Source organism: Amborella trichopoda, chromosome 10, assembly GCF_054954075.1.
Source record: "Amborella trichopoda isolate Santa Cruz 75 chromosome 10, AtrichopodaSantaCruz75HAP2 v2.0, whole genome shotgun sequence".
Taxonomy (NCBI): domain Eukaryota; kingdom Viridiplantae; phylum Streptophyta; class Magnoliopsida; order Amborellales; family Amborellaceae; genus Amborella; species Amborella trichopoda.
Window position 1 is genome coordinate 9,233,456 of NC_142345.1, and position 26,085 is coordinate 9,259,540.

At 36.8% G+C, this 26,085-nt stretch overlaps 1 protein-coding gene across 2 annotated transcripts; it reads right to left on the reverse strand.

Annotated features, from left to right (window-relative positions):
- Positions 1-344: 344 nt before the first annotated feature.
- LOC18446165 (E3 ubiquitin-protein ligase At3g02290) lies at positions 345-24,229 on the reverse strand. Of its 2 annotated transcripts, XM_088850144.1 has the most exons (6): positions 24,061-24,229; positions 23,000-23,486; positions 19,853-20,291; positions 12,103-12,201; positions 3,686-3,795; positions 345-788 (listed from the first exon to the last, which is right to left on the reverse strand). In XM_088850144.1, exons 2-6 carry the CDS (start codon positions 23,117-23,119, stop codon positions 762-764), a joined length of 795 nt encoding a protein of 264 aa, XP_088706270.1. In that variant the 5' UTR covers positions 23,120-23,486; positions 24,061-24,229; the 3' UTR covers positions 345-761. The 2 variants fall into 2 exon arrangements, with proteins under 2 accessions (XP_088706270.1, XP_011627807.2); XM_011629505.3 differs by lacking the exon at positions 12,103-12,201.
- Between the last annotated feature and the right edge of the window lie 1,856 nt (positions 24,230-26,085).

Here is a 26,085-nt window from a genome sequence, read left to right on the forward strand (position 1 = left end):
GGACTGTCTATTTTCAAGTGATTCTTGATCTGTTTGATCTGTACTATTTTTGAAATTTTAAATTTTACAAACTGAGAATAAAAAGAGATTTTACAGCCATTATAAGATTTTCGACACCAAAATGAAATATCTATGTAACAGTATAAGGAGGCAACCTTATACAAACCTCCACCTAAAGATAAATGCCTATTACGGCAGGCTAAAATTTCTATAAAGTCGATTGAGAAGTGCTACAACACTCCTCCCTCTAATTATTCTCTTGGGCCACCTTCCCCTTCTCTCTCAATCACAATTTCCAATGGAAGTCAATTAACAAACAAGAGGAAAAGCTGAATATCACACTATTAAAACAATAAAATAAAATAAACATATATATTTCATATACTTGCCAATCCAACAAGCCCGTTAAACTCACATTTCCCACATAAAGCTTCCCCACAACAGCAAGACCTCTTTAACCAAATGGAGTACATAAAGAGACATACTCCATATTTGGTATAATCAAATCACACAGCTGATCCATGTTTTTTCCTTTCTGCCCTGTTCTTTTCAGCAGACAAATCTAGTTTAAACTGATCCCAATAACAATCAGAAGATTAACTAAAAGTGGTAAATACAGACTACTTACAAGGATGTACACAAACATTCAGTTTATCCTTTCGAACTCGTAAGTTCCATCATCTGGGTATGTGTAGAAATTCCATTTACAGTGTTTCTCAACCTTCCAAAAGCATGAAATTATCAACCGTTTCTCTCTATCGTCACGGGCTTTCACTGAATGCCATTTCCTGATATGCAAAAGAGATTACTAAGACTGTGGCACGTGTAACAGTTAGTATATCAAAAGAACAGCGTAGGCTATCTGATTTCACTTGTGTATTTAATGAACATGCATGTCCGCATGTTTCAGTGTGAGAGAGAGAAAGGCAGAAATGATTTAATCAAATAGCCAGCCTAAAATGCTGATGCTCATCAATCCAAATAAAAATAATTGGTGATGGAGGTCTGACAAAGAATTGTTAAGATTTGGCTTTATTTACAAGGTAAAAGTTTATACAAGGTTGCGACCTTAAAATGTAAAATTAAGGTGCACCTAAAAAATTCATCACAAAAAGTTGTTTTGATGTCGGAAAACCCTTAAACTGATCATCTCGACATTGCGATGTATGAATATGAAAAGAAAAAAAGATTTCCAGTCCTAAAAATAATGTATCTCACAACACATTATTTGGACCGCCCATTTTCAATATTTTCTTTATAGATGTACTTGATTAGAACCATATTAGAGTTTAAGATTTTATAATTAGAGATGAAAATAGATCCTCAAGCCATCCTAAGAATTTTTGACACCAAAATTATGCTTATGATAAAATTTAGAGGTGCGCCTTAATTTTAAGGTCGCAACCTTACACAAACCACACCCTTTACAATATTATTAGGAAAATATAACCATAATTTGCTAAAAACAAAAAGAGACAAAAAAGGCTTAATAGGCCGACAATATAAATATCATGCAAGACATCCAGCCAAGAGACCCCAAATACAACTTGTCAAAGAGAAAATAACTGCTCCCCAAATATATCAGGCTCCTGACAAGTGAGTTATAATGAAAGCATCACAATTCGTTAAGAAAATAAGGTTTTCTTAGAGCCTATACAATTGATAACTCTATTGATAATTCATGTGGGAACTATAATGATGACTGCAACATGCATAAATATGAAGAGGCGTTTGGTCTATAATTTTGATGAGATTTCAACTTCTAATTGCACAGAAATCAAGGCATAAATAATCAATGCATATGCAAAGGAATATGAATTCAGGTAACACGGCTTTCAAACCTTGTCAATCAGGGCAAGTTTGATTTCTGGAAGCGGCAGAGCGGCCACTTCAAGAAACTGTAACACTTCTGTGTTTGATTACAGCAAGTGCTTCACAATTTTTTGGAAGCTGCGGCTACTAAAACAATGTTAAAAAGTGGAAGTGGCAACCTGGCAGCTTCCATGGGGGACCAGGAAGCAGCCACCTACCTTCTTTGGGAAGACAGCTTCCAAAGCCACACCTTCCCAATATCAAACATGCCCTTAATGATTGTCACAGATTAACTAGCCCACATTTGAACTCAGGTTTGGTAATGTTCCTAATGAATTTTCAGTATGGTGATATGCATAGCCAAGAAGGATATTATGGGGAGGCTTTTTTTTTTGTGCTTTTGTTTTCTTGGGGTGAATCAGGGGGGAGGGGAGGCTTTCATCTTTGGAGAGAGAACACGCTGGACGCAGATGGAGATTCATCATCATCATCATTTTAGCCTTTTCCCAATTAATTGGGGATTCAATTGCTTTTTTCCAGAATTTCCAGGAGACTGGGACCTTTCGAAATTTTCCACAAGTTCCATAAGGGAAGCAAGAAGAACACCATCATGCTGAATGCAATTTCATCACATTGATATCAAAGGTATGAAGGATTTTCAACCAATTAGGTTAGTAGAGACCAAGTATGACATCAGGGGTATAAGACACCACCATTCAATTATGAACAGTACGAGGATAATATTGCATACACCTTTCAAGAAGTTTTCACAAGGGGAGACCCAGAGTAGATGTGCTACAAGTTTCATGAGTGCCTTGATTACTTAGTCCTGCCATAAGAAAGGGGTCCAGATATCGTAAAGGTGTATATGGGGAAAGCCCATGAGTTTGACAATGTGGATTTTGAGTTCAGACAGTTCTGTGGGGAAAATTGAAGTTCCGATGCCATTAGTATGATGGACAAAACAAGTGCATAATAGCCTGATTCATCCCATAAATGCATTGCTCAGAAGCTTCTTTAGAAGTTTCTGAGGTCTTATCAAGGGAAATCTTAGTGCAAATTGAGTAGTGTGTGTGTGTGTGTGTTGGGCAGCGGCAATCTTTGATGCATCTCTGAGGCAATCTTTCACACATTAAAAAAGAAAAAAGAGCAATCTTTTATGTCCAAGATATCTGAATTCCATATGCATCCCCTTAGCTGCATCTTTGATGCTCTTTGAGGCAATCATGATTTCAACTATGAAGAGAATAAAGTATACAGGTCATAAAATAATTTAAGAAATTTTCAATGCCATAATATATGGAAACTAGAAGTTCTTATTTGATATATAGAAACCAATGGGGGTTTATTTGGCCACCCATGTTTTTTATAATCCACCTCAAATAACGGAACTCAGAGGGTGACCATATCAGTGGCTAGTATTGCCATCCATGTTTGGGTGGCAGAAACAAAGTATTGGGTGAATTACTATGCCCGTGGCCAGACTAGCCCAGCAACCCAAAACCATCATTAAGATAAAGTTGATAACAATTACCTTTAGGTGTCATCCAAAATAAAAGTAACATCGCTTCCTTATGTACATATGAATTTGTTTATTTTTACTTGGATGTCAGAATTTAATTTTCACTTCTCCAAATAATTATCACTTATACGACAAAATAATTACTGATTGCACCATAAGATCTACCTGGAACATACTTCTCCAGTATTTAAAACACAGGACCAGGGCTAAAATAGTCATGTAAAAAGATTCTAGGGTCCAATTACAGTCATGATATTTCAAGTTTCTGGATGACTTGCAAGACATTTGCAGTTGCTCCAGGTACTGTCCTGATATTTTCCTAAAAAACTAGGTAAAACAGAAATGATTTACCTTTCCACAGACTGGACAACTGTCACTTCTTTCCATCCACTCGTATATACAACCAAGGTGAAAATGATGAGAGCACTGTGTCGTTATCTTGGGGTTTTCAGTAGTATACTCTGGCAGAGACAGAAAGAGATCAATATTAGTTATTTCCTTTGAGGGATGAATAGAACTACAATTGTTTCAATCACCAGCATATTGTGCCAATATCAAGCTTCAAGTACAGTAAATAAAGGACAGAAAAAGCCTAGAGTTCATAGGGATCATTGTCATCCATCATTTCACTGGATGGTGAGACCCCCATGAATCAAGGTTTTCCACAGCCCCTCAGATAATAGTATACCTCACCAAATTTCAAATAAATACATCACAGTTTATGATTAATAGATGTGCATAACCAGTGACTAACATGGAAGTAAGAAACCCATGCATTTTGATGACGAAAAGACCCCAGTAAACTACATCCGGCCTAATTTCAATCTTAGAACAAGCCAGCAACTAGCAATAAAGGAGAATAATAATGACTGTAAACAAGTCAAAGGAAAGAAAAAACACTTTTCTTCTTTCAATTAAATCTCTTCCCCAAAAAAAAAAAATCCGAGTCCAAGTCTCATGGGACATCCCCCTCCCAAATATAAGCAATAAAATAAAACAAAAAAAGGAAAAAGTTATGCGCATTCTCTTCCATGTACTCTCTCTCCCTCTGTCTCTAATCCGTACTCCCCTTAAACTAGGAGCCCTTATCTCATGCAATTTCCTCTCGTACTTACAAGCTATCCAAAGAAAAATCCTAACCAACCTAGAAGAGTACATTAATCTTATAAATGGAAAACTTCCTATCCTACCCAACACAATAAATCAAATTCCCCTCTAGTCCCCCATAAAAATAATATAGAATAATCCTGTCCAAGCCCATAGTTCAAAAAAATAAAAATAATAATAAAAATAATAACTAAAATAAAAAAATAATAAATAAAATCCAATCAAGTCATCTCCTTAAATTAATTTGTGTCATCTTCTAGGGGTTGAAGACGACTCAACTCCACTGGATCAGCATCACCATGGAACACGAACAAATCTCAAACATTTAAGATTGGTGAGATATTCCATCCGGTTGGCTACTCTATATCATAACCAGTGTCATTAATCTTCTAATTGATCTTGCAAGGTTCAATCTTCCCAGCCTCAAGCTTTACATAGGTGCCAAGGAACCCTTCAGGTCTCAAATACACCACCACAAGATCTCCAATATCAAACAGTTGTACATGACAATGACAATTCACAACATCCTAGTACTTGCCATAGCTTTCTTCCAACTTTCTTCAAACATTCTCATGCAACTCCATATATTCAAGTATGCTCAAAGTATTTGGGTCCACAATCTCAATGCAAGTAAAGGAATAAGTCATGAAAATGCAAAGGAGATATATCATAAACCGCTGCAGTAGAAGTCTTCCTAGTAGACCAACTTAGAGAACTATTAATAAGCATTGTTCCAAAAGGTGGACTGCTCAGCCTAGGCGGGCTACTCCTGGGCGGCCGCCTAGGTGCTAAGGAACCAGCCTAGGCGGGCGCCTAGTGCCCAGTCCTGGGTGGCCATGGCCATCGTTGAGGGGCATTTTTTGGTCTTTTTTTAATAAACAAGGGGGATAAGTGTGAGTTTTAGGTTCATTTGAAACCTAAACCCCATTGAGCCCATTTTAGAGAGAAAAAAACCTCAAAAAACTAGTTTTTCATGATTTCCATATGATCGAAGGGTTTCTCAAAGTTACGAGAAATCAATCTAAACATCACCCGTTGAGATTAGATTTAGTTTTGGTAGTTTTATAGTCTATTATAAGGTTTTTTAGAAGATTTTGACCTTAGAAAACATCTCAGAGGTGGAAGTTTGGAGATCAAGCAATCAAAGTTAGTAAAAAAAAATATTTTTTAGATGGCTTGTATTATTTTGAGCTGTCTTCTTTGGGATTTAATCAAAGTGGTGTTCCAGGTTGGAATCCTTTAGATAAAAATTGCATAAGATGAAATTATTGTGAAAAGGATACAAATGAAGGCATAAACCGATTCAAGAAACATCTTGCCGGTATCTGGGGGGATGATGGCCGATGTAAAAAAGCTCTTGATACTATTAGAGTGGAGAAAAAAAATTTGATGAGTCTTGTAAAAAAGAAAATAGATGAGAGACATGCATCCATAGCAGAGATGAGGTCTGGCAATTATGATGATGATGACAGTGATTAGGATGGGGAGGGGTTTCAAGAAGTAGAACAATCCCAGATTAAGGGGAAGGTGAAAGGTGTTGTATTTGGTTCTCGGAGTGGGGGGCCAAAGAGGCCTCGGGTTGGAGGGCCTATGGATTGTTTTTTACCCCGGTGTGACCCTGAATTTGCAAGAGAGAAAGCAATGAAGCAAACAACTATAGAAAATATAATCAAGAAGGAAGAGAGAGATAGAGCTGCATGGTACATTGCTAGATGGTTTTATGAGGCGGGAATTTCTTTCAATACCTCTCGCCTCAGCAGCTTCTACACCTTGGTAGAGGCAATTTTCCAATTTGGGCCTAGGACGAACCCCCAAACCCCATATGAGCTATCAGAGCCTCTTTCAAAAAGAGGTGATTATCACAAGGGAGATTGTTGATGTTCAGAAGGATGTATAGGCTCAGTATGAGGTTTCTGTTATGACTAATACTTGGAGTGATAGGAAGACGAGAAGCCATATAAATTTGCTGGTGAATTGTCCTTTAAGGACTCTTTTGAGGTATATTGGTGCCTCTGATTATAGCCATGATGCCCAGTACATATTTCAAGTGATGGAGAAGGGAATCAAGGAGGTTGGGGAGCAGCATGTTATACAAGTTGTCACACATAATGCTGCTCCTAATTTGCTGCACATATCTTACCCTAGAATCTTTTGGACATCATGTGCAACACACTGTATAAACCTCATGCTTGAGGCTCTTCGCGGTTTGAGCGATATTTCAAGTGCAGTGAAGAAGGCAAAGTCAGTTAAGACTTTCATTTAGAGCCACACCCTCACCGTCAACATGATGCCTAGATTTACAAAGAAGAACAAGATTGTGAGGCCCGGTGTCACGAGATTTGTTACTTGGTACGTATGCCTAGATAGCATACATTCGACGAGAGTCCAGTTGATGCAGATGTTTACCTCAGATGAGTAGAGAGCATGCAAGTGGTCCAAAGATCAAGTTGGGAAGAAGGTGAGATATATTATCCTCTCTAAGGCTTTATGGCGAGGGTTAAAGGGTGCTCCCAAGGTATTTTTTTCCTCTTGTCGAAGTCCTTCGCATGGTTGATAGTGACAAGCCCTCTATGGGCTACATATATGAGGCAATGGAGAGATGCAAGAGAGAGATAACCCAAACTTTATATGATGATGTGAGCCGCGATGAGCTTGATTGGAAATTATTGATGAGGTGGGATAGGCAACTACATCGACCATTGCATGCAACTGGTTATTTATTGAACCCAGCTTTTTTTTTATGCTGATAGGGATATACGCTCAAATGACACAATTATGACTGGATTTAATAAGTGCGTAGATGTGCTAGTCCCTAATCCGGAAATCCAAGATATTATATGCACTAATGAGCTAATAAGTTACAAGTACGGATTAAAGTCTTTTGGGAGTCCAATGGCGGTGAGGCAAAGGACCAAAATTGATCCCAAGTAATAATATTCTCAAGTTCCTCAAGTTTAAGTTTCATTTCATATTTGTAATTTGTTTTCCATAATGTATAATTCTATTATTTTATAATCTATATCTTAATATTTCACATATATAATTAACAATTATAATTCAAAATCAATTTGCAGTCAGTTGATGGAGCCAACATGGGTGTAGTGCTCCAAATTTACAAAAGTTGGCCATTCAAATTTGAGCCTAACCACTACTTTGTCCCGCTATGAGCGGAATCAAAGTACTTTTGAGATGGTAATTTAGTTTACTTTATTAGTTTATGAATTACAATTTACTAATTTGTATTAGTAATTTAGTAGTTATTAGTTACTTAGTCTTAGTTATGTCAATTGTAAATTTGTACTTGAAGTTTTGTAGAATTACTATTATATATTTCATTATTTATTTTCATTAATTAGTTTCATTTGATTTGATTAGATTAACACGAAAAAAAGGAACATGCTTGAATCAAAGAGGCTCAATAACCTAGTCTATATCAAGTATAATCGATACTTGACAGGGAGGGTTGCTAAGAGAGATAAGGGAGACCCCCTCAGATCAAAAAAATTGATAATGGAGTGGTTTGGTAGATGATGATGAAGTCGAGGGGCATAAAAGATTGACAGGGGATACGATTATGGAGGCCTCAGGGACATCAACCAACCCTCCTAGGCCATATTCTTCCTAGAGGACAAGGGTGGAGGAAGAGGAGGAAGCAGAGGCAGATTCAGAAAAGACTGAGGAGGATGACCATTATGTCAAGGAGGGAGATGATTCCGATGATGATGGCTTCAACTCCAATGCATATGATGCAGATGCAGCTGACCCTACTTTTTCTGATGATGAGTGGTGAGTCTGATTACTGATGATTGACGACTTTTTTGAGTCTTCAAGTTTATATTTTTGTTTAATTTTTGTTTTCTTCCTCTTAGTTGTGTATTGTGGTTTGGTAACTTTAGTTTGTAAATTTTAAGTTTTAACTGTGTGTGGATTGTGGAGTGTGGACTATGGACTATGGATAATTGGATATGGAGTTATGGACTTATGGAGTATGGAGGAGTGTATGTGCTATGTGGAATTGTGGACTACAGGCATATGATGTTGCATATGTCCCTAACTCTTATGTGTTGTAATGTTATTTCTTATTTGCTTTCATTTCCTTGATAAAGAATTGATGTGCTATTTTGGATTATAAACTAAAATATGCCTCAATATGTATTTTTCAATGTCTTAATTTGAAATGCATGGAATTATGGACTAAAATATGTCTTAATATGGTTTTTTTTAATTTTTTACACAAAATCCGACCTTTGAAAACAAGTTTTTTCTCTATTGGGCCACCTAGGTTCTAGGCATTTGCCTAGGCGCTAGGCGGCCTGGACGCCTCGGTCGCCCAGGCACCGCCCAACGTTTTTTGAAACACTGATTATAAGCAAACTCAGCTTGCTGTAACACCAAATCTTACACTTTTCACATTTTCTCCAACCAAATTCCTTAGCATGTTTTTCATATATCTACTGCTCAACTCGGTCTGGCTATCTATATGTGGATAGTAAGCACAGCCGAATTGCAACTTAGTACCAATTTTTCCCCATAAGGTCTCTCAAAAATGACTAATAAGTAGTTTGAGGTAATGGTTTTGGGAAGTCCATGCATTCATACTATCTTGAGGTAATGGTTTTGGGAAGTCCATGCAATCATACTATCTTCTTAAAGAAGAGAATAGCAACCATTGTAGCATTTGTGGTCCTCTTACATGGTACAAAATGTCCCATCTTAGAAAATTGATCCACCACCACCATAATAGAATCATATGCCTATGTTGTCTTATGTAGTCCCACAATGAAATCCACTAATACGTCAACCCATGGCCTAGTTAGAATAGGTAATGGTGCGTAAAGGCCCGTGTTAAAGAGTGTCCCTTGGCCACTTGACATACTCTGCACCTATCAACAAATCGACATACATCCTTCCTCATGTGTGGCCAAAACTATCGCTCTTCAACCAATGCATAAGTCTTATCTCTGCCAAAATCACCACCAAGACCTCCTCGATGAAGATCCAATATAAGATGCTCTCATAAAGAAGTAAGAGGAATGCATAACCATGTGCATAACATAAGTGTTATAGGAGGAATCATCATCTAAACTACATTTCGAAACAATAGGGCAAAAATATGGATCATCCAATATGCTTCCCGAATAGCTTCAAGACCCACCCCATTCACAGCCAAAATCCGCAAGTGGTATGAAAGTCGGTTTAGCAGATGGACCACTTGATTCTAATCCCCTGACTAGTGTCGAATAGTTAATTTGAACTCTTGTAAGTAAGCCACCCACTTTGCATGTCATGCACTATGCTTTTTCTGGCTATTGATGTGCTTTAATGCATCGTGATCTATGTATGGGATAAACTCTTGCTGCACCAAATAATGTCACAATGTCTAACAGCTCAAACAATTGCATAGAACTCAACATCATATGCGGAATACCTCTTTCTTGCTTCATTGAGTTTTTCACTTAAGAAAGCAACAAGCCTCTTTTCTTGACGGAGCACTGCATCAATCCCTATATGTGAAGCATCACAATCTACCTCGAAAACCTTGTGGAAATCTGGCAATGCAAGCACCAGAGCATTTGTCATCTTATCTTTAGTGGGGTCAAAAGCTTTACTTTAACCGAAGTCCAACCAAAAGCTTCACCTTTCAAGCACTCAATGATTGGGGCCATAATAGTGCTAAAATTTCTAATGAGCCTGCTATAGATAGTAGCATGTCCATGGAACTTCGCACCTTTCGAAGCATGCTTCTTGAACTTGATCCTCCCACATTGATGTAAGTCCAATAAGTTTAAAAGACACAAGCTTGACCTTCTTTGAACCGGGCAAGTCTGTCCAATCATATGAGCATTCAATTGTGCTCAACCACTCTACAAACTCTTTAGGGGATATATTCCATATAATTCAGGGAGATCGACTTTAAATCTAGATCAGACTCTCCACGATGGTATTTCCATGGATCTCGATGTCAATCACGGGATTCCTCCCTATCGATGGCCCTACACCAGTCAATGTCAGCCTCCAAGTGGTCAGCCACCTGACTCTCCATCAACGCTCTCGTCGAAGCCATCGCGTATCGAACAAATTTGGATGATCAGGCACATCATCAGCTGCTCTGACCCATATTCAACCTGCAGTTCATGACAATCTCCATTAAGACCTTGCCTATTCGGATCCAACACTACAGGAACCTCTTCCTTTGGGGCACCTTTCTGCTGAACTTTCCCTTGCAGCAACCACGCAACCATCTCTGTCAAGTTGTCCAGTCTTCAGTATAGCTTGGCGTTCTCATGACTGCAACCTCCGTGACCAGTCATTGTAGTCGTCAACCGTCTTAATACCCAGTTTTGATACCACCTGATGAGAAAGGAACCCAGGAAACTAAATCTGATCTTCTTTCAATCTTAGAACAAGTAACTAGCAATCAAGTCTCATGGGGAAAAAAAAAGTTCCAAGTCTCATGGGGACATCCATTTCCCAAATATAAGCAATAGAATAAGATAAAATAAAGGAAAAAAAAATTGCTAAAGTTATGCGTATCTTCTCTTCCACGTACTCTCTCTCTCTAAAGTATTTACTACCATTAAACTAGGAGCCCATATCTCATGCAACTCCCTCTCCTAATTGAAAGCTACCCAAAGAAAAATCCTAACAAACCTAGAGGAGTATGTTAATCTGATTCCTATCCTACCCAACACAATATATCAAATTCATCCCATGCCAATAGTTAAAGCGCAACCACATGAAATAATCCCATCCAAGCCCATAGTTCAAAACAAATATAAATAAATAAAATCCTTAAGTCATTTCCCTAGCTTAATTTGCATCACATTTTAATCCCTTAATCATAGTGTAAATCAACCTGAGCATAGAATCAGCTTTTAATAACCAAAAGCAGTAAGGGAATGAGTCTTCCATTCAATCAAGAAGCCAGAAAACATATAAAGTTTTGATTCTCATGAAAACTGTTGTCTGCATACCCTCTGTTTACCCAACAAAAAACATAAAACACACTAAGTGTGAGAATTTCCCACATTTAATCCAATCTTTATCTATCACAGAGAACATCAACGAAAGAAAAGAATAAGTTCTCGTAACTAAACAAGAACTCACTAATTAAGGCACAGAAGTCCTCTCTTTTAATAAGGAAACCAGAAAACCTTTATCCTCATAAATATATTTTCGGAGAAAAAAAAATGTTAGCATGTACATGCTTTGTATTTCTTCTTTTGCTTGACCAGTGCATTTCATGAATCTCCCCTGGCTGCATGCAAACAACATTTCTCCTTTCCATATTTTTGTTTCTTCATTTTCAGACACTAATTTCATCACCTTTAGCAAGGAAGATGGGATAGGTAATGCTGACACACCGATAGATGGGTTAAGGCTTTGAGATTTTTCAACACCTCGGTAGTTTAGTTGCTACCTCCCCTCGACTTACTATATTTCTCAACTTATTATACTCATTAAAACAAAACAATATGTATTAAACTTAGAAATAAATAAATAAAGACATGACTCAGCACAAATTAATACAAATCGAGACCATTCATAGACAAGCACCAACCCAATCTAAGTTTAATCCAAATCGAGATCATGCATAGACAAGCACCAACCCAATCCAAGTATAAGAACAGGGAAAAAAAAAAAATAGAACTAATGATTACCTTCCCCGGCTAATTCGTAGCGAACAAGAGCCACATAGTGGTCAGTTTTGATACAGCATACGTATATGTTTACCATACTGCTATCCATAAACATTCTGGCTGTACTAACTCCATGTCAGCATAAATATTCAAAGCGTTGCACGCATTTAACCTTTGGTCTGTGCAACCTCACATGCTAAAATATTACATGGAAATAAATTTCATAAAGTCTAACAAAATTTATGGAAGTCCAATTTCATGACAAACATCAACCTACCAAGCCAAACTGTGTCATAACCCCATATGCCATCGACATTGTAATATAGAGGACCAAGAGTCATGCAGTGGAGTGCAGTACTGCTATTGCTCTGACAATCAGATGGAACTTCCACCACCAACTCATATAAACTATGCCCAGCTGCAAATATATTTCTCTTTTCCATTGGTGCATATGGTAATCATAGAATCTCACGTCATAGTCCTCAAAAAAGTAATATTTAGCTCAGCCATAGTTTCAATGATAACAATAACCTTGGAAATACAATCTATCTCCACCATCCATCTTAAGAATAGATGCCCAATACCTTAACTAACTATGGTATACAATGCATAGGATGCTTATAGCGTACTTTCTCATGAACAAAGATGCATGGTACCCCCAACATAGAGAAATCTTCCTTTTGTTGGTGCCCACCAACATAGGGAAAACCAGCTTGGTGCACAAAGAAAACTTTGTGTTGGTATGAGTAACTACACATCCAACACGATTTAAAAGAACAACAAATAAATCCATGAAAAACAAGTCATGTTGTGCAACAAGGGTTATGAAAGGCGGAGCAACAAGGACCCAGCCATGACCATAGTTAGCAAGTCGCCGATTTAATCGTGACTTTTTCAAAAAAGCCGTGCTTTTTCAATAGATTGGTAAAAATACGTGATCTTTTCAGGAAGAAGTTTAAAACGCAACTTTTCCAAAATTTGAAAAAATCGTTTCAAAAGATCTTTCCTATTAATATAATCAGATTTTTTTTTTTTGGAAAGTTCAATATCTTTTTCCTGTTTTATGAAATTTCTATTTCTATTTTTATTTCTATTCTCCCGAAACTTTCTCTGGTTCTCTGCTATGGATATGGTGCGTATTTTTTCGGGTGGTCATGGGCAGACCGTAGTTAGCAAGTATGGGGTTGACAATTTCTTTCTAGAAAGATGAAAATTGAATTCACCTACCCAATACTTATCTTGACGAATAGAATAGCTAATCATCTTATGATTTAGAGATATATCACATTGAATATTTAAAATTTATATTTATAGGGAGGTCATTTTTATACTGAGTGATATATATAGAGTGAAAGCATTACTCCTCACTACCGTTAATTTTTTCTATACTGAGTGATATATATATTTAGAATTTTAAAATTTCTAATATTTGAAATATATTCGATTTTTTGACTCCGATATTTTTAGTGTAGTTCAATATATTCGCTGTCTCTTTACATGAAGTATTTTTGCCGATGCATATTTTTTACCCAATATTTTTATCCGTCTTTTTAAAATAAAAAAGATTAGTTTCCAATTTCATGGTGAGCCGATTTATTGATAATCCCCGACTTGCCAACTATGGCCATGACCCATGGTGGCTGGGCTATCGTGGCTCCACCTTCCTCTTGTGATCTCTGTAACTATAAATATGATGTAAAACAAGTTATGATACACTTTATGTCCCTTTACTCCATCCCAATACCCACAGCTAATGCCATAGAATCACGAACTTTTGTTGAATGGTCCTCAAGATATGCATAGATGGGACAGAGTATGCAGGCAAACATGGGGGAGCCGCATATTACAAAATTATGGGAGAGTGACCAGTTGTTAGTTGGGAAATGGTAATGGTGCCTTATGGCCTCATTGAACCAACCTATCATTTATTGAAGTGTGTCACAACCAGTAAACATGACACTGAAGATCCAGGCTAGTTAGTGACGTACATGAGAAATAGGGGTCCCATATGACGGACTCGGAAAGGGATGAACCAGGTGAGGCAAAACCACATGAGCCACATAATATCTCTTGTGGGGATGGAAGAAATGTAAACTCTGGCATGGTATATAGTTAAGGGAAAGGTTTTTATGCTTCCCCTACAGCATAGAAGTTCTATCCTCCCCCTACCATTCAACCGTCCAATTTTGATCAAGAGAGCCACTCACCGTTTGATCTTTAGATCTGACGTCTCAAAAGTACTTTATTTTTAGTTTTTTTTTATACAAATTGTACGAATATGAAATTTGGTACGTGCCATCTTTTCATTGGGGCGCACCTATAAAAAATATTAAAAATAATTTTTCAATAAAATATAATGACCAAAATACCCCTTGAAAATTTCAGGGGTATATTGGTCATTTTATTTTATTGAAAATATTTTTTTTATATTTTTTGCTAGTGTCAGTTTAATAGAGGAATAGACGTCCAAAATTTGGTGTAAAAATAGTTTATAGAAAAAAAATTAAAAATAAAATGGTGTAGAGACGTGATATTGTGATTGGGGCAATTTTAGCCCTCCATTCAAAATGGTCAGTTGTACAAGGGGAAGGATAGAACTTCTATGCTGTAAGGGAAGCATAGAAAGCTTGCCCTATAGTTAAATACAGAACCCATAAAAGTATGATATCCATCATTGTTTGCATTGGCCACCGTGGAAGCCACTGTAGCTGAATGACTGAATCAGCAGAAGGGTTTGGTTATCAAACAATGTTGACCCCTCATCTTTGGCACCATCTAAATGAGGAGGAATTGGGGCTTTTGCAGAAATAATGGAACGCTTACAAGAATTCTTCTTCATGACATTGAAAGAGAAGATATGATAAACATCATGGATTCCATTGGTTGAAGGACAAGATTAAGGTTACTATTATTTCATGACCTAGAGCCAGAATTAAGTTTTGGAGCTATTCAGTGTTGAATTCTGAAAAGTCAGTTTATATCTCTAGAGGAAGAATGTCTCGCGACACCCACTCAGAAAATTAGGAACCACCAAAAGAAGGCATGCTAAATCTAAATTTTGCTCGAAGCTCAAGAGGGGAACCCAGTCTGGCTAGAGCAGGTGGTGAAATAAGAGATGATATACATGCTCAAAACCAATATATTGTCAGATTCGCTTAGGAGGCTACGTCGGTTTGGCAGGAAAAGGGAAGCTTCAGCTCTTCAGCTGATTCAAGTAAGACTTCCTTTTACTGAAACAATTTTAAAAATATATAAAAATTTACAAACAATAGAAAATTAAAAAAAATAGTGAAAGAGCCCTGACTAAATTCAGAATATTTTATACATCATCCAAAAGAATAATATTAAAGGATTTTTTATTTTTTTCAAATATTATTATTGAAGAGTTTTCTTTCTTGTTGTTAACAATAAAGAGTAGATTTCATTTATTTATTACATTTGACTAAAATGGGACTTCTATACTTGGGAAGACCTATTCTGAAGGGGGGGTTAAAAAACTAGGGTTTTTAATAGATGCCATGCTTTAAATAAATTCCAAAGGTCGGCGAGTTTATTGTACATGGTGTTCACTAGTGGCAAAAAGTGTGCTCCTGCGAAAGCATACTGTATATGTGTGTATATATATATATATATATATATATATATATATATATATATATATATATATATATATATATATATATATATATATATATATATCCCACAGATAAAATAATTATTTACGAGAATTTATTGGATCTAAATAAAATTTTGAAATCCACTCTAGTTCTTCAGATTAGTATTTCAATAATAAAAAAGATTTGGAGTTTTTGAAACACTTAGATAACAATCCAAAATTTGGATGGTCTTCATGTAATCTAAAGCAATGAATGAAAATTCGGCCGCCCATTTGCCTAGGTGGAATTTTCGAAAAACAACTAGTCGTGGACTAGGCGCCCGCCTAGGCAATGTAAAAGGCAAGCGCATAGGCGCCACCTTGACCTACACCAAGAAATAGTATTAATCCATAATTATTAATTTATTGGTAAACAAAAAAATAGTATTAATTCAGTTTTAATTAATATATAAAAGGATTAGACTGTTATGCCACTTGTCGTTTTGCATATAACAGTAATTATTAATTTATTGGTAAACCAAAAAATAATATTAATACGTAATTATTAATTTATTGGTAAATAAAAAAAATAGTATTAATTCAATTTTAATTAATATATGGAAGGATTTTGCTATGGCTTAAGACCTAGCAATAGAAAACACTTATTTTAAAAAGAAAGATGAACATTTAATAACCTATAAAAGTGGATCACATAAAAGCCAAATAGACTTCTTCCTAGTTAAGAAGGTAGATCGACCATCATGTAAAGACTGCACGGTTATCCCATGAGAGAGTTTGACTACCCAATATAGGCTCGTGGTTATGGAAATCTGCTTAAAGACATGGAAAAGAAGGGGTGAAAGTAATGGGTGTCTAAGAACTAGGTGGTGGAATTTAAAATATCAGAAAATAGACTTATTTAAAAATAAATTAGTTGAAGAAGGAAAATGGAACTCTGAACATGATGTCAATGTAATTTAGAATGAGATGGCTGACTGCATCAAGAATGTAGCAAAATAAGTTTTAGGAGAATCTAGAGGAAAAAGAAATTCTGATAAGGAAACTTAGTGGTGGAGTGATGAAGTCAGAAGGCCATTAGCGAAAAATGATCATGTTATAAAAGTTGGCAGTGGAATAGAAACGATCAAAACTTAGAAGAACATAAAAATGCTACGAAAAACGCTAAACAAATAGTAAGTAAAGCGAAAATTAAGGCATATGATAATCTATACAATAAATTGGGAACAACGGAAGCTGAAAAAGATGTTTTCAAATTAGCAAAAATAAGAGAGAAAAAGTGTAGGGATCTAACCCATATTAAATGCATTAAGAATGAAAATCAAAGGGTCTTGGTAAAGGATGACGAGGTCAACAAAAGGTGGAGAGTTTATTTTTAAAAATTATTAAAAGGCGAACACAATGAGAACATAGCGATAGAAGGAACAATTGGTATAAATGAGGGCGGAGATCATAGATACATTCGTAGGATTAGGATGTCAGAAGTGAAAGAAGCTTTGAAAAGGATGAAGATATGAAAAGCTTTAGAACCAGATGGTATCCCGATAGAGGTTCAAAAGTGCATGGGGGAGATTGGCATTGGCTGACTGACGAAGCTATTCAACAATGTGCTGAGAACAAAGAAAATGTCAGACGAATGGAGGAAAAGTATTGTGGTACCTATTTACAATAATACAGAATTGTGCGAACTATCGAAGGATCAAGCTTATGAGTCATACTATGAAGCTCTGAAAGAGAGTGATTGAGCAATGACTAAAGCATGAAACAATTGTCTCTGAAAACCAATTTGGTTTTATGCCAGAAAGGTCAACATTTTCCTACTTATGCAACTAATTGAGAAGTTTAAGGCGAAGGGAAAACACCTCCACATGGTCTTTATTGACTTAGAGAAAACTTATGATGGAGTGCCTCGAGATTTGGTTTGGAGGGTGTTGGAAAAGAAAGGAGTCTTGGTGAAAGATATGTACAATGGAGCGCTAACTAGTGTGCGAACAACTAGTGGAGAGACGAGTAAGTTTTCAATTACAATAGATCTACATCAAGGGTCAGCATTGAGCCCGTACCTCTTTGTCTTAGTCGACGACTTAACTAGGCACCTGCAGGATGAGGTATTGTGGTGCATGTTGTTCGCAGATGACATAATTTTGATCGATGAGACCCGAAACAGCGTCAACGCAAAGTTAGAACTTTAGAAGGATGCTCTAAAATCCAAAGGTTTTAAATTAGCCAGACTAAGACAGAGTATATGGAATGCAAGTTTAGTAGTAATAGGAGTAGAGACGAGGAAGTAGTAAAGATTGACAGCCAGGAAGTACCAAAAAAACCACACTTTCGATTCCTTGGGTCAATAATCCAGAAAAATGGAGAGATTGAGTAAGATGTCACACATAAAATTAGAGCTGGTGAGAGAAGTGGAGATGTGCAATTGGAGCTTTATGTGAAAGCCGCATACCAAGAAAGCTGAAGGGTAAGTTCTAGAGTACAGTTGTGACACCAGCTTTGCTTTATGGGGCAAAATGTTGGGCGGACAAAAAACAATATGCACATAAAATGAATGTTTAAGTGCGGCACCAATAGGAGATGAGGTGCTGCGATGGATGAGTGGCAAGACAAGAAGGGATAGAATCCGAAATAATTCCATTCGGGAAACTTTAAGTGCGGCACCAATAGGCAATAAGATGAGAGAGAGTAGACTTAGGTGGGCTGACCATGTGTGGTGTTGACCCAGTACAGTGCCTGTTAGGAGGTGCAAGTTAGTTCAAGTGAAACGATTGAAAAGGCCAAGGGGTAGACCCAAAAGAACGTGGTTGGAAGTAGTCCTAAAAAATATGGAAACTTATGGCCTCACTAAAGGTATGGCCTTAAATAGAGCAGAATGGTCAGGATTAGTGTAGCTGACCCCAATTATTGGGGAAAGGCTATAATGATGATGATATGGAAGGATTAGACTTTTTATGCCACTTGTCATTTTGCATGTAACAGTTTTTATTAATTTAATGATAAACTAAAAAATAGTATTAATCCATAATTATTAATTTATCGACAATGCTTTCTGCATGTAATAGTAATTATTAATTTATTGATAAACCAAAAATAGTATTAATTCGTACTTATTATTATTATATAGTATATACAATAAAATGGGGGAAGGTGTGGGGGATCCAAATTTTAGAAAAAAACAAGACATACCGCCTTCGAATCTGGGCGCCTGCCTAGGCGGACCAAAGCCCAAACAGCCTAGGCGGCTGCCTACGCCTTTTTGAACATAGATCTAAAGAAACTATTATTTCTCAGGACAAAAAATGTCCATGACTTTTTTTTTCCTTTCAAGGTTGGTTGGTTTCAAGGTTGGGAGACTGTCCCCGAAATTTGTCATCCTAGAAACACTAATAAATTAGGTTTCACCCAAGGAACCATACACCCTCAAGACTACAACCTTATGACAAACAATGCAATAAAGGAAATGAGGCTTCGATTCGCTTTGGCTTGGGTCAAAAACCCAAAATCTTCAGCAACTTTGGCCGAAGTGACGTGTAACAACACTCGAAACCACTATTGAGATGTGATTTCACTGAGACAAAAGCACAAGCTCTCCTTAGAGGTTTCTAGAGCAGCGCCCAAGTTGGAAGAGCATACAAATTGGAGGTGATTTATTAAACACAATAGCATAGTTCAGTAGTAGATCAGTATGTCCAAGGAGTCTTATTACAATAAATTCAAGGGCCTCCTTCCCTTATTCGTAGAGGGAATCCAATGAGATTCAAACACACTAGCAAAAGATGGAATTTCTAAGACATGCGTAGAAATAGAACAAAGAAGGATTCACTTTTGTACGGGATATATATCATATATTACATTCAGATGAATGAATGAAGTCAAGTCAACAATAAAAATCCATAGACAAACAAGTACGAAACAATAGGGTAACATTACTAATCAAAACCTAAGAGAGAAGCATCACATTATATAGACATCAAAACTCAAACTCAGCTGCATATAACCATAATCATAGGACAACCAGATCTGTGTGGAAAATGATAAAGTACATCTGAGCCATTCAAATTTACATAAAAAACAAATACGCCAGATGAATAGAGGAAGAGAACATCATAAACAAGATGTCTATAGTATATATAATTTCCCTATGTACAAATATACCTTCAAGACATGTAGGGCAAACATCTTCATCATCTGAAGAGGAAAGCACATATGCTACACCTGCCACTTTCATCAATTGTTGCTTCTTAGAAGACTCAGAACGGCCAATTTTAGATTGCCCCTCATAGTCTGCTCCATTCCATTTTTCTCCAGTGCTCAAAGATTCAATACCCTGATTACTGCTACTTCTTCTAAGTGGTTCAGTTTCTTCATGGAAATGGCTTGAAGTCTTTTCACGCCTTGAGACCAACCCATCCCTTTGTAACCGAGCATATCTAGGATCAGCATCATAAGGTAAAGGCCTTGGAGGAGGATGGTACATATCAGATAAAGAGTTGTCAAGTGAAGATGTGACTAGTCCAGTTGAAGTCATAGGATTTGCGCTTTGGATGGGGGAAGAGACTGCTCGAGCCTCAACTCTATGGAACAATGAAGTGTACTGCAAAGAAAATCAAGGGGGAGATAAAAATGAGGCATTACTCTGCAAATTTGGTAGCAAAGTACTTCAGAACAAAGTAGCAATCAATTGTCAATTAGATGCAATCCCTGCATAAACAACAGTAACACTTTGTAACAGATAAACTAAATTCATCAAAATACCAAAGTCCAACTACAAGTAAAACTCTTCTCCAAATAGCAAGTTGCAGTAGGAAACTTAGCTCTAATGTACAACTGAAGGCACAAATTTGTATGATTAGTAAGTGTCAAAGAAAATTGTGCTCACATAATCCCCATCATTATAGAAAAAAAAAACAATTCTTATAGGTTACTATAAAGAGCAACATCTTAGAAATGTTCTTTTTTAACATATCTTTTGTAACACATTTTCTTTTAGCGACCCCAAATAGCTAGGATAAGGCTTGGATAACGATGAGGAACAGATCTTAATCTTGAGTAAATATCACAAAGATTTCACCCGTATGGGATTAAGGCCTGCCACATAAGTTTCTCTTGATGATCACCAATAACTTAAAATGATAGAAATAGAAACATCACCTCATACTCACAATCACAATACTTGTCAATAGATTCAGACCGCATAAGAAATTCAACAAAGACTCAAAGGACTCCTCCTCCCTTCGATAGCTAGAACACACCCAAATGCCTATCTCCCACTCGTCACTATTCCAAACAACCACAGAATCTTAAGTAAATTCGATCTCTCCATGATCCCAAAAATTAGCTCAACTCCCCACCTGCATTCACTTTCTAAATTCAAGCTCAGCCCTATCCCCTCGCTCCACATGCCTCTGAAAAACTAGAATCTCTGCTTCATTTGCTTATCTAACCCCAAGAAAAAGAAAAGCACACTATATTGAGTCTCATAAGGAATATGAGTATGATTTTCATGTGGGTAAGAAGAGACAGAAGTGCCCATGTTGGTTTTTTCCCTCTCTCAAGCTAGAAATCACAGCTTTGTGATTTTTACGTTCGTAGATCTTTCGTCCTAATGATCATTAAATATTTAAGAAGATCTATTGCATTGATTCAAAAAGTGGTCCACTCAACGCTTAGGCGGGCTAGGGGGGCCTGGCCGCACCGCCCAGGTCTGGGCTGACCAACTAGGCAGGCTACCCCTGGGTGCTCTCTTAAACCTAGGCAGGCTCCCAAGCTACCTGGGCGGGAGCCCAGCGGACTGCGCCCGCCTAGGTGCAAAAATACCCATCAGGTGGGCAATTTTTGGTGTTTTCTTTTGTTTGGATTATAAAAAATGCATGAATATGCATTCATGCATTTTTTATACAAAATCTAGACCTAAAACAGGATTACTGGACACCTTGCTACCTTTTGAACCTAGGCTGCCCAGGTTCTCGGTGGCTGCCTAGGTGCCACCCGGCATTTTTTGGAACACTGATATATTGATTGTGTCACTCTTTATACCTTATAGACAGATTCACACCCTTGCTTCTTACCAACCAACAATAATAGCCAACCATAGGCCACTAAAAACTATAAGAATTAATTCTATTGTGGTAGTGCATAAAGATAGTATACCTAGTTAAGAATCTTCTAACAAGTATTCAAACAATGAGATATGTAACTCTCTATTGTACTCCATACAGTCATTTAACTGAAAGACTTTCAAACCAATGAGGGTCTATTCCAAATGCCTTATCATCAAGGGGATAATACAACAATCAAGAAGTACCACACACTCGTTATGTCGTCTTGACAAGAGAAACAACATAGCTACCAGAGACATCATATGTATCTGAAACGATCAAAGTAATGAACCATGATTTATTCATAGGCATACTTTATTTTGTATGGATTTCGTTGTTGTTTGGCACTTGAATACAGTTGCCATATCATCCTTGTCCAGTACTTCAAACCAGATGAAAAATAAGAAACATTTAATATTGAGCCATGTCCATGACCCTTTGGGGGTCATAGTTTCCAATATAAAAGCTTTAGTGCTTAAAATGAACCTGAAAAGAATAGCTTCCTAGTTAAAACATTTAACATATTATGGAGAACAAGGGAGCATCAGATCATGCAAGGGCACGGTAGTCCTTGAATATTAACAGCAATGCACTATATGTGAATATGCCAAGTGTAGCCAAAACAAAAAAAAACAAAAAAACATTGATATCATGTTTTGTTTCTTTTTTGAATATGAACATTGACATCATGTATTTAAACAAGGAAAATTGTTTCACGGGGGCTGGACAGCATTTCTACGATATGCGGTCCAGAGGTGTAAAGCATCCATCTTAAAAATGGATGCAAATAAGTGGTCCATCTAAAAACAATTGTAACTAATGGTCCAGATTTTTTCTTAATATGATTATTATTTCTAGTTTTCAAAAAAAAAATAAAAAAAATCATATTCATGATCTCCATGTTAAAAGATTATATATTCTCTAAAAATTAGGATCAAATTATATTTTAAAAATATATTTATTGCAAAGCCCGCATTTCTACAATATGCAGGCTGGCCGCATAGAAACCGTGTCCTTTAAACAATTACTCACTCAATAACATGATGTCAATAAATTAAATAATACACAAACATTTCAATAAATAAAATATACAAACAATTTTCGTTCAAGAAACACACATACTAATCCAAAACTACCGATGAAGGTAATAATAACAATAAATAAACAAAATCAGGTATAAGAATTGCTTTTCTGCAGTACATACAGCACATAAAAGCTGGTGAATGAAGCATCTCAGGCAGATACAATGTCGATGCCCAGAGCCATTAGAATAAGTGTGTTCCTCAAAATCCTCAATGCGTAAACAGCAACACACAGCACCCATTGTGGAGATTCTGAGATGTAGCTTCACGGAGCACTATAATGCACAAAAAACCAATCGTTTCTAAATTTCTGGGTATATAAATCCACCAAAAAACGCCTCTTACCCCTCTCAAATACTATGAGAGGGTAGATAATGCTCTTGAACTTGTAAGCAAGCACAATTACTCTCTTGCTTATTGCTCAATTGACTAGAACTCTCTCTCTCCAATTATTCAGCAAATCCTCGCCATAGTTAGTCACATAAATCACAATAAATCAATCATAAATTGGATGGCCTCAATATCAGCAAGTACTCTTCACAGCTAGCGGGCACATAGTCTATTCCTCAAGTTATTTAATCTCATATAATTCATCCCCCCATGTTTTACCTGCAAATGAGAAAACACCTAAAAAATGAATATTAATAAAGTAATTTGCCAATTTTACCCAGACTATTTTAACCGAATCAGGAAACCAAAAATAAAAAAAATCTATACAACTCTTCAACCGACAGACAAATTTTCCACCAGAATTCATGCAAAATAAGAACGATCGTAGATTTGATGAAACAAAATGCCTGTTACCTCAAATTGCCTCCAAAGAAGAAAAATTCTCCCTTTATTAAGACAATATTTAACAAAAAGATGTAAATAATAATCAGCAATACACTTCGACATTTGTTTTTTAAGAAACTGTATCATTTTTTTAAAAAAGAAATACCGAATAATTCACAAAAACAAATAGATACGAGGAAAATAAGAAAAAAAACATATTTGGGGCTTAAACATCTACAGAATCAGCTCCAAATTACAAAGTAATCCACCATTAATCAAAACAAATCTTACACATAAACCAATTAAATGGCAAACATAAGAGAAGGAATGCATTAAAAGCATATGAATGAAAAAAAATGAGAAGAAAAATAAAAGGGAATATTGATGAAGTGAGAAGAGGGGGCCATACCTCGTTAGAAGAAGATCATGACTCAAATAGGCTTGAACAATGAAAAACCCAATATTCTTTTGTTAGGTTTTTATGAAGAGCATTGGGCTTTTCACCAATTCAGCCGATTCGGAATGGAGAGGGAGGGAGAAACTGTGTAAGAAACGCTGCTGTTTTGGGGCAGCTTCCCAAATGAAGAAGGGCAGGGAATAAAGGAATTATATGGGGAGGGTTGAATTCTTTTTTTTTTCATTTTTCTGTTTGCTTGTGAATAAAATACAGCTAGTTCCCAATTTTCACAATCTCTCAAGACAAACAAGCTTCTCTCTCTAGCTTCTTCATTGCCCTTAATCTCTCTCTATTTTAAGCAACTAACCTTTCTCTCTCTCCCTTCTACATTGCTTTCTCTCTCCTCTCTCTCTATCTTTCAAGCAACCAGCCTTTCTCTCTCTATCTTCTACAAGATAATATGGGATACTGCCCCTGAGTGCTCAAAATCTCTTTGGACTTCCAATTTTGTCCCTCCACTACCACTCCTTTGAAGTTCAGATATGAGGCTCTTCAGATTTAGCTTGGACCGATGCCTTTACAATGCTTTCAATTTTGACACAATTCTGACTTTAGGAAAAGGAGCTAAGAATCTATAGAGACATTGGAGAAGAGACAAATAGAGAGAGAAACTTATTTTTCTATCTCCCCTGGGTCCCTTAGGGTTTTCAGCCCGGCAACCCATTTTTTCCAACGCTTGGGGTTCCTTTCAAATTTTTCAGCCTAAAAGAATATCTTTTCCTTTTCTTTTTAGTTTGGAAGAAGATGAAGAAGAAAGATGATACAAAGAAGAGGATGAAGAAGGAGGATAAGAAGAAGAGTCAATTGTGTTTTTATCCTTTTTGTGGCACTAAGTCTTAGAAATAGATAAAAACTCGATCATCCTTCTTTCAGGTGGTAGGGAAGTTCTAATATTGGTTATCTTTGGATTTTCCTTGCGCCTGATTGGTATCCAACACTTCCTTGACTTGCTGAATTCCTATTGAGGTTTTCCTAATTGCTTCACTTGGACCATGTTCTTCAAACTCAAAGTCACTCTCAGCTTCCAATAACTTCGATCTCTTGCTGGGTTAGCTAAACTCATTTTCTTTTTTGCTTTTCAACTCCTTAGGTTGTCAATACCATGGCGTAAGATGCATAAGCAGAGTAGAGATGCCCCACTTTTCTTATTTGAAAGGGAGGAGCAAGTGATCTCCCTACTCCTTTTCGGTAATATTTTTCATTTGCAACCTCATGTTGCTCTTCGGGAGTTGATGACCTCGAGCACATTGGGAGTCGTTGGATAAGGTGTTGGCCTCACCGATTGCCCCAACTATATTAAAATTATCAAATGAAGGTGTCCCTATCAAGTAGTTTATTGGGACTGACCCTATAGAGTTTCCTTCATTAGATGAGACTGCCCTTATCAATATGTTGGATGGGATTACCTCAATTATATTTTCATTAGTGGCTGAGACAACCTTATTGAGATATCAGATGGGACAAGCTCTATAGTATTTTCAATAGATGGGGCTATCCCTATCCAGCAAGTAGATGGGATCGCCTCTTCTAGATCTTCTTTTTCCTCATGAATATGGGTTGCCCCAATTAGTGGATTCATGCCCCTACCCCTATTTTCTTCTAGGGGTTTTTTATCCCAAATATGCGGACCATTCAGAAAGTTTTGTGAGAGCAATCCAGATGGTCCCCTTAAAATTTCTAAGGGTTCAATTTCTCCAAAATCTTGTAGAGATCTTGATTCTTCAAGAATGGTCAAATCTGGGTCCTTCGCTTCTTTTGTATTAATTGTTGGATCAACCTTAAAAGCTAGTATGATTAACTCCTCTAGACTCAGCTCTTTGGCCCAAATAGGTGGATCATCAAGAAAATCTAGTGAGGGTGGCTCAAGTGGTCCCCTTAGGATCTCCAAAGATTTAAGTTCTTCCACAAACCTTTGAGGAGATAAGTCTCTTTCTGAACTTGAATATTTTTCACCTTGGTCTTCTCTTATTAATGTCT

Coding starts and splice junctions, on each gene's coding strand:
- LOC18446165 (XM_088850144.1), bottom strand. CDS start 23,119: ATGGGTGCTGTGTGTTGCTGTTTACGCATTGAGGATTTTGAGGAACAC. Junction 20,292..22,999: donor TTCACCAGCTTTTATGTGCT/GTATGTACTGCA, acceptor TTTTCTTTGCAG/TACACTTCATTGTTCCATAG. Junction 789..3,685: donor GTTGTCCAGTCTGTGGAAAG/GTAAATCATTTC, acceptor TTTGCATATCAG/GAAATGGCATTCAGTGAAAG.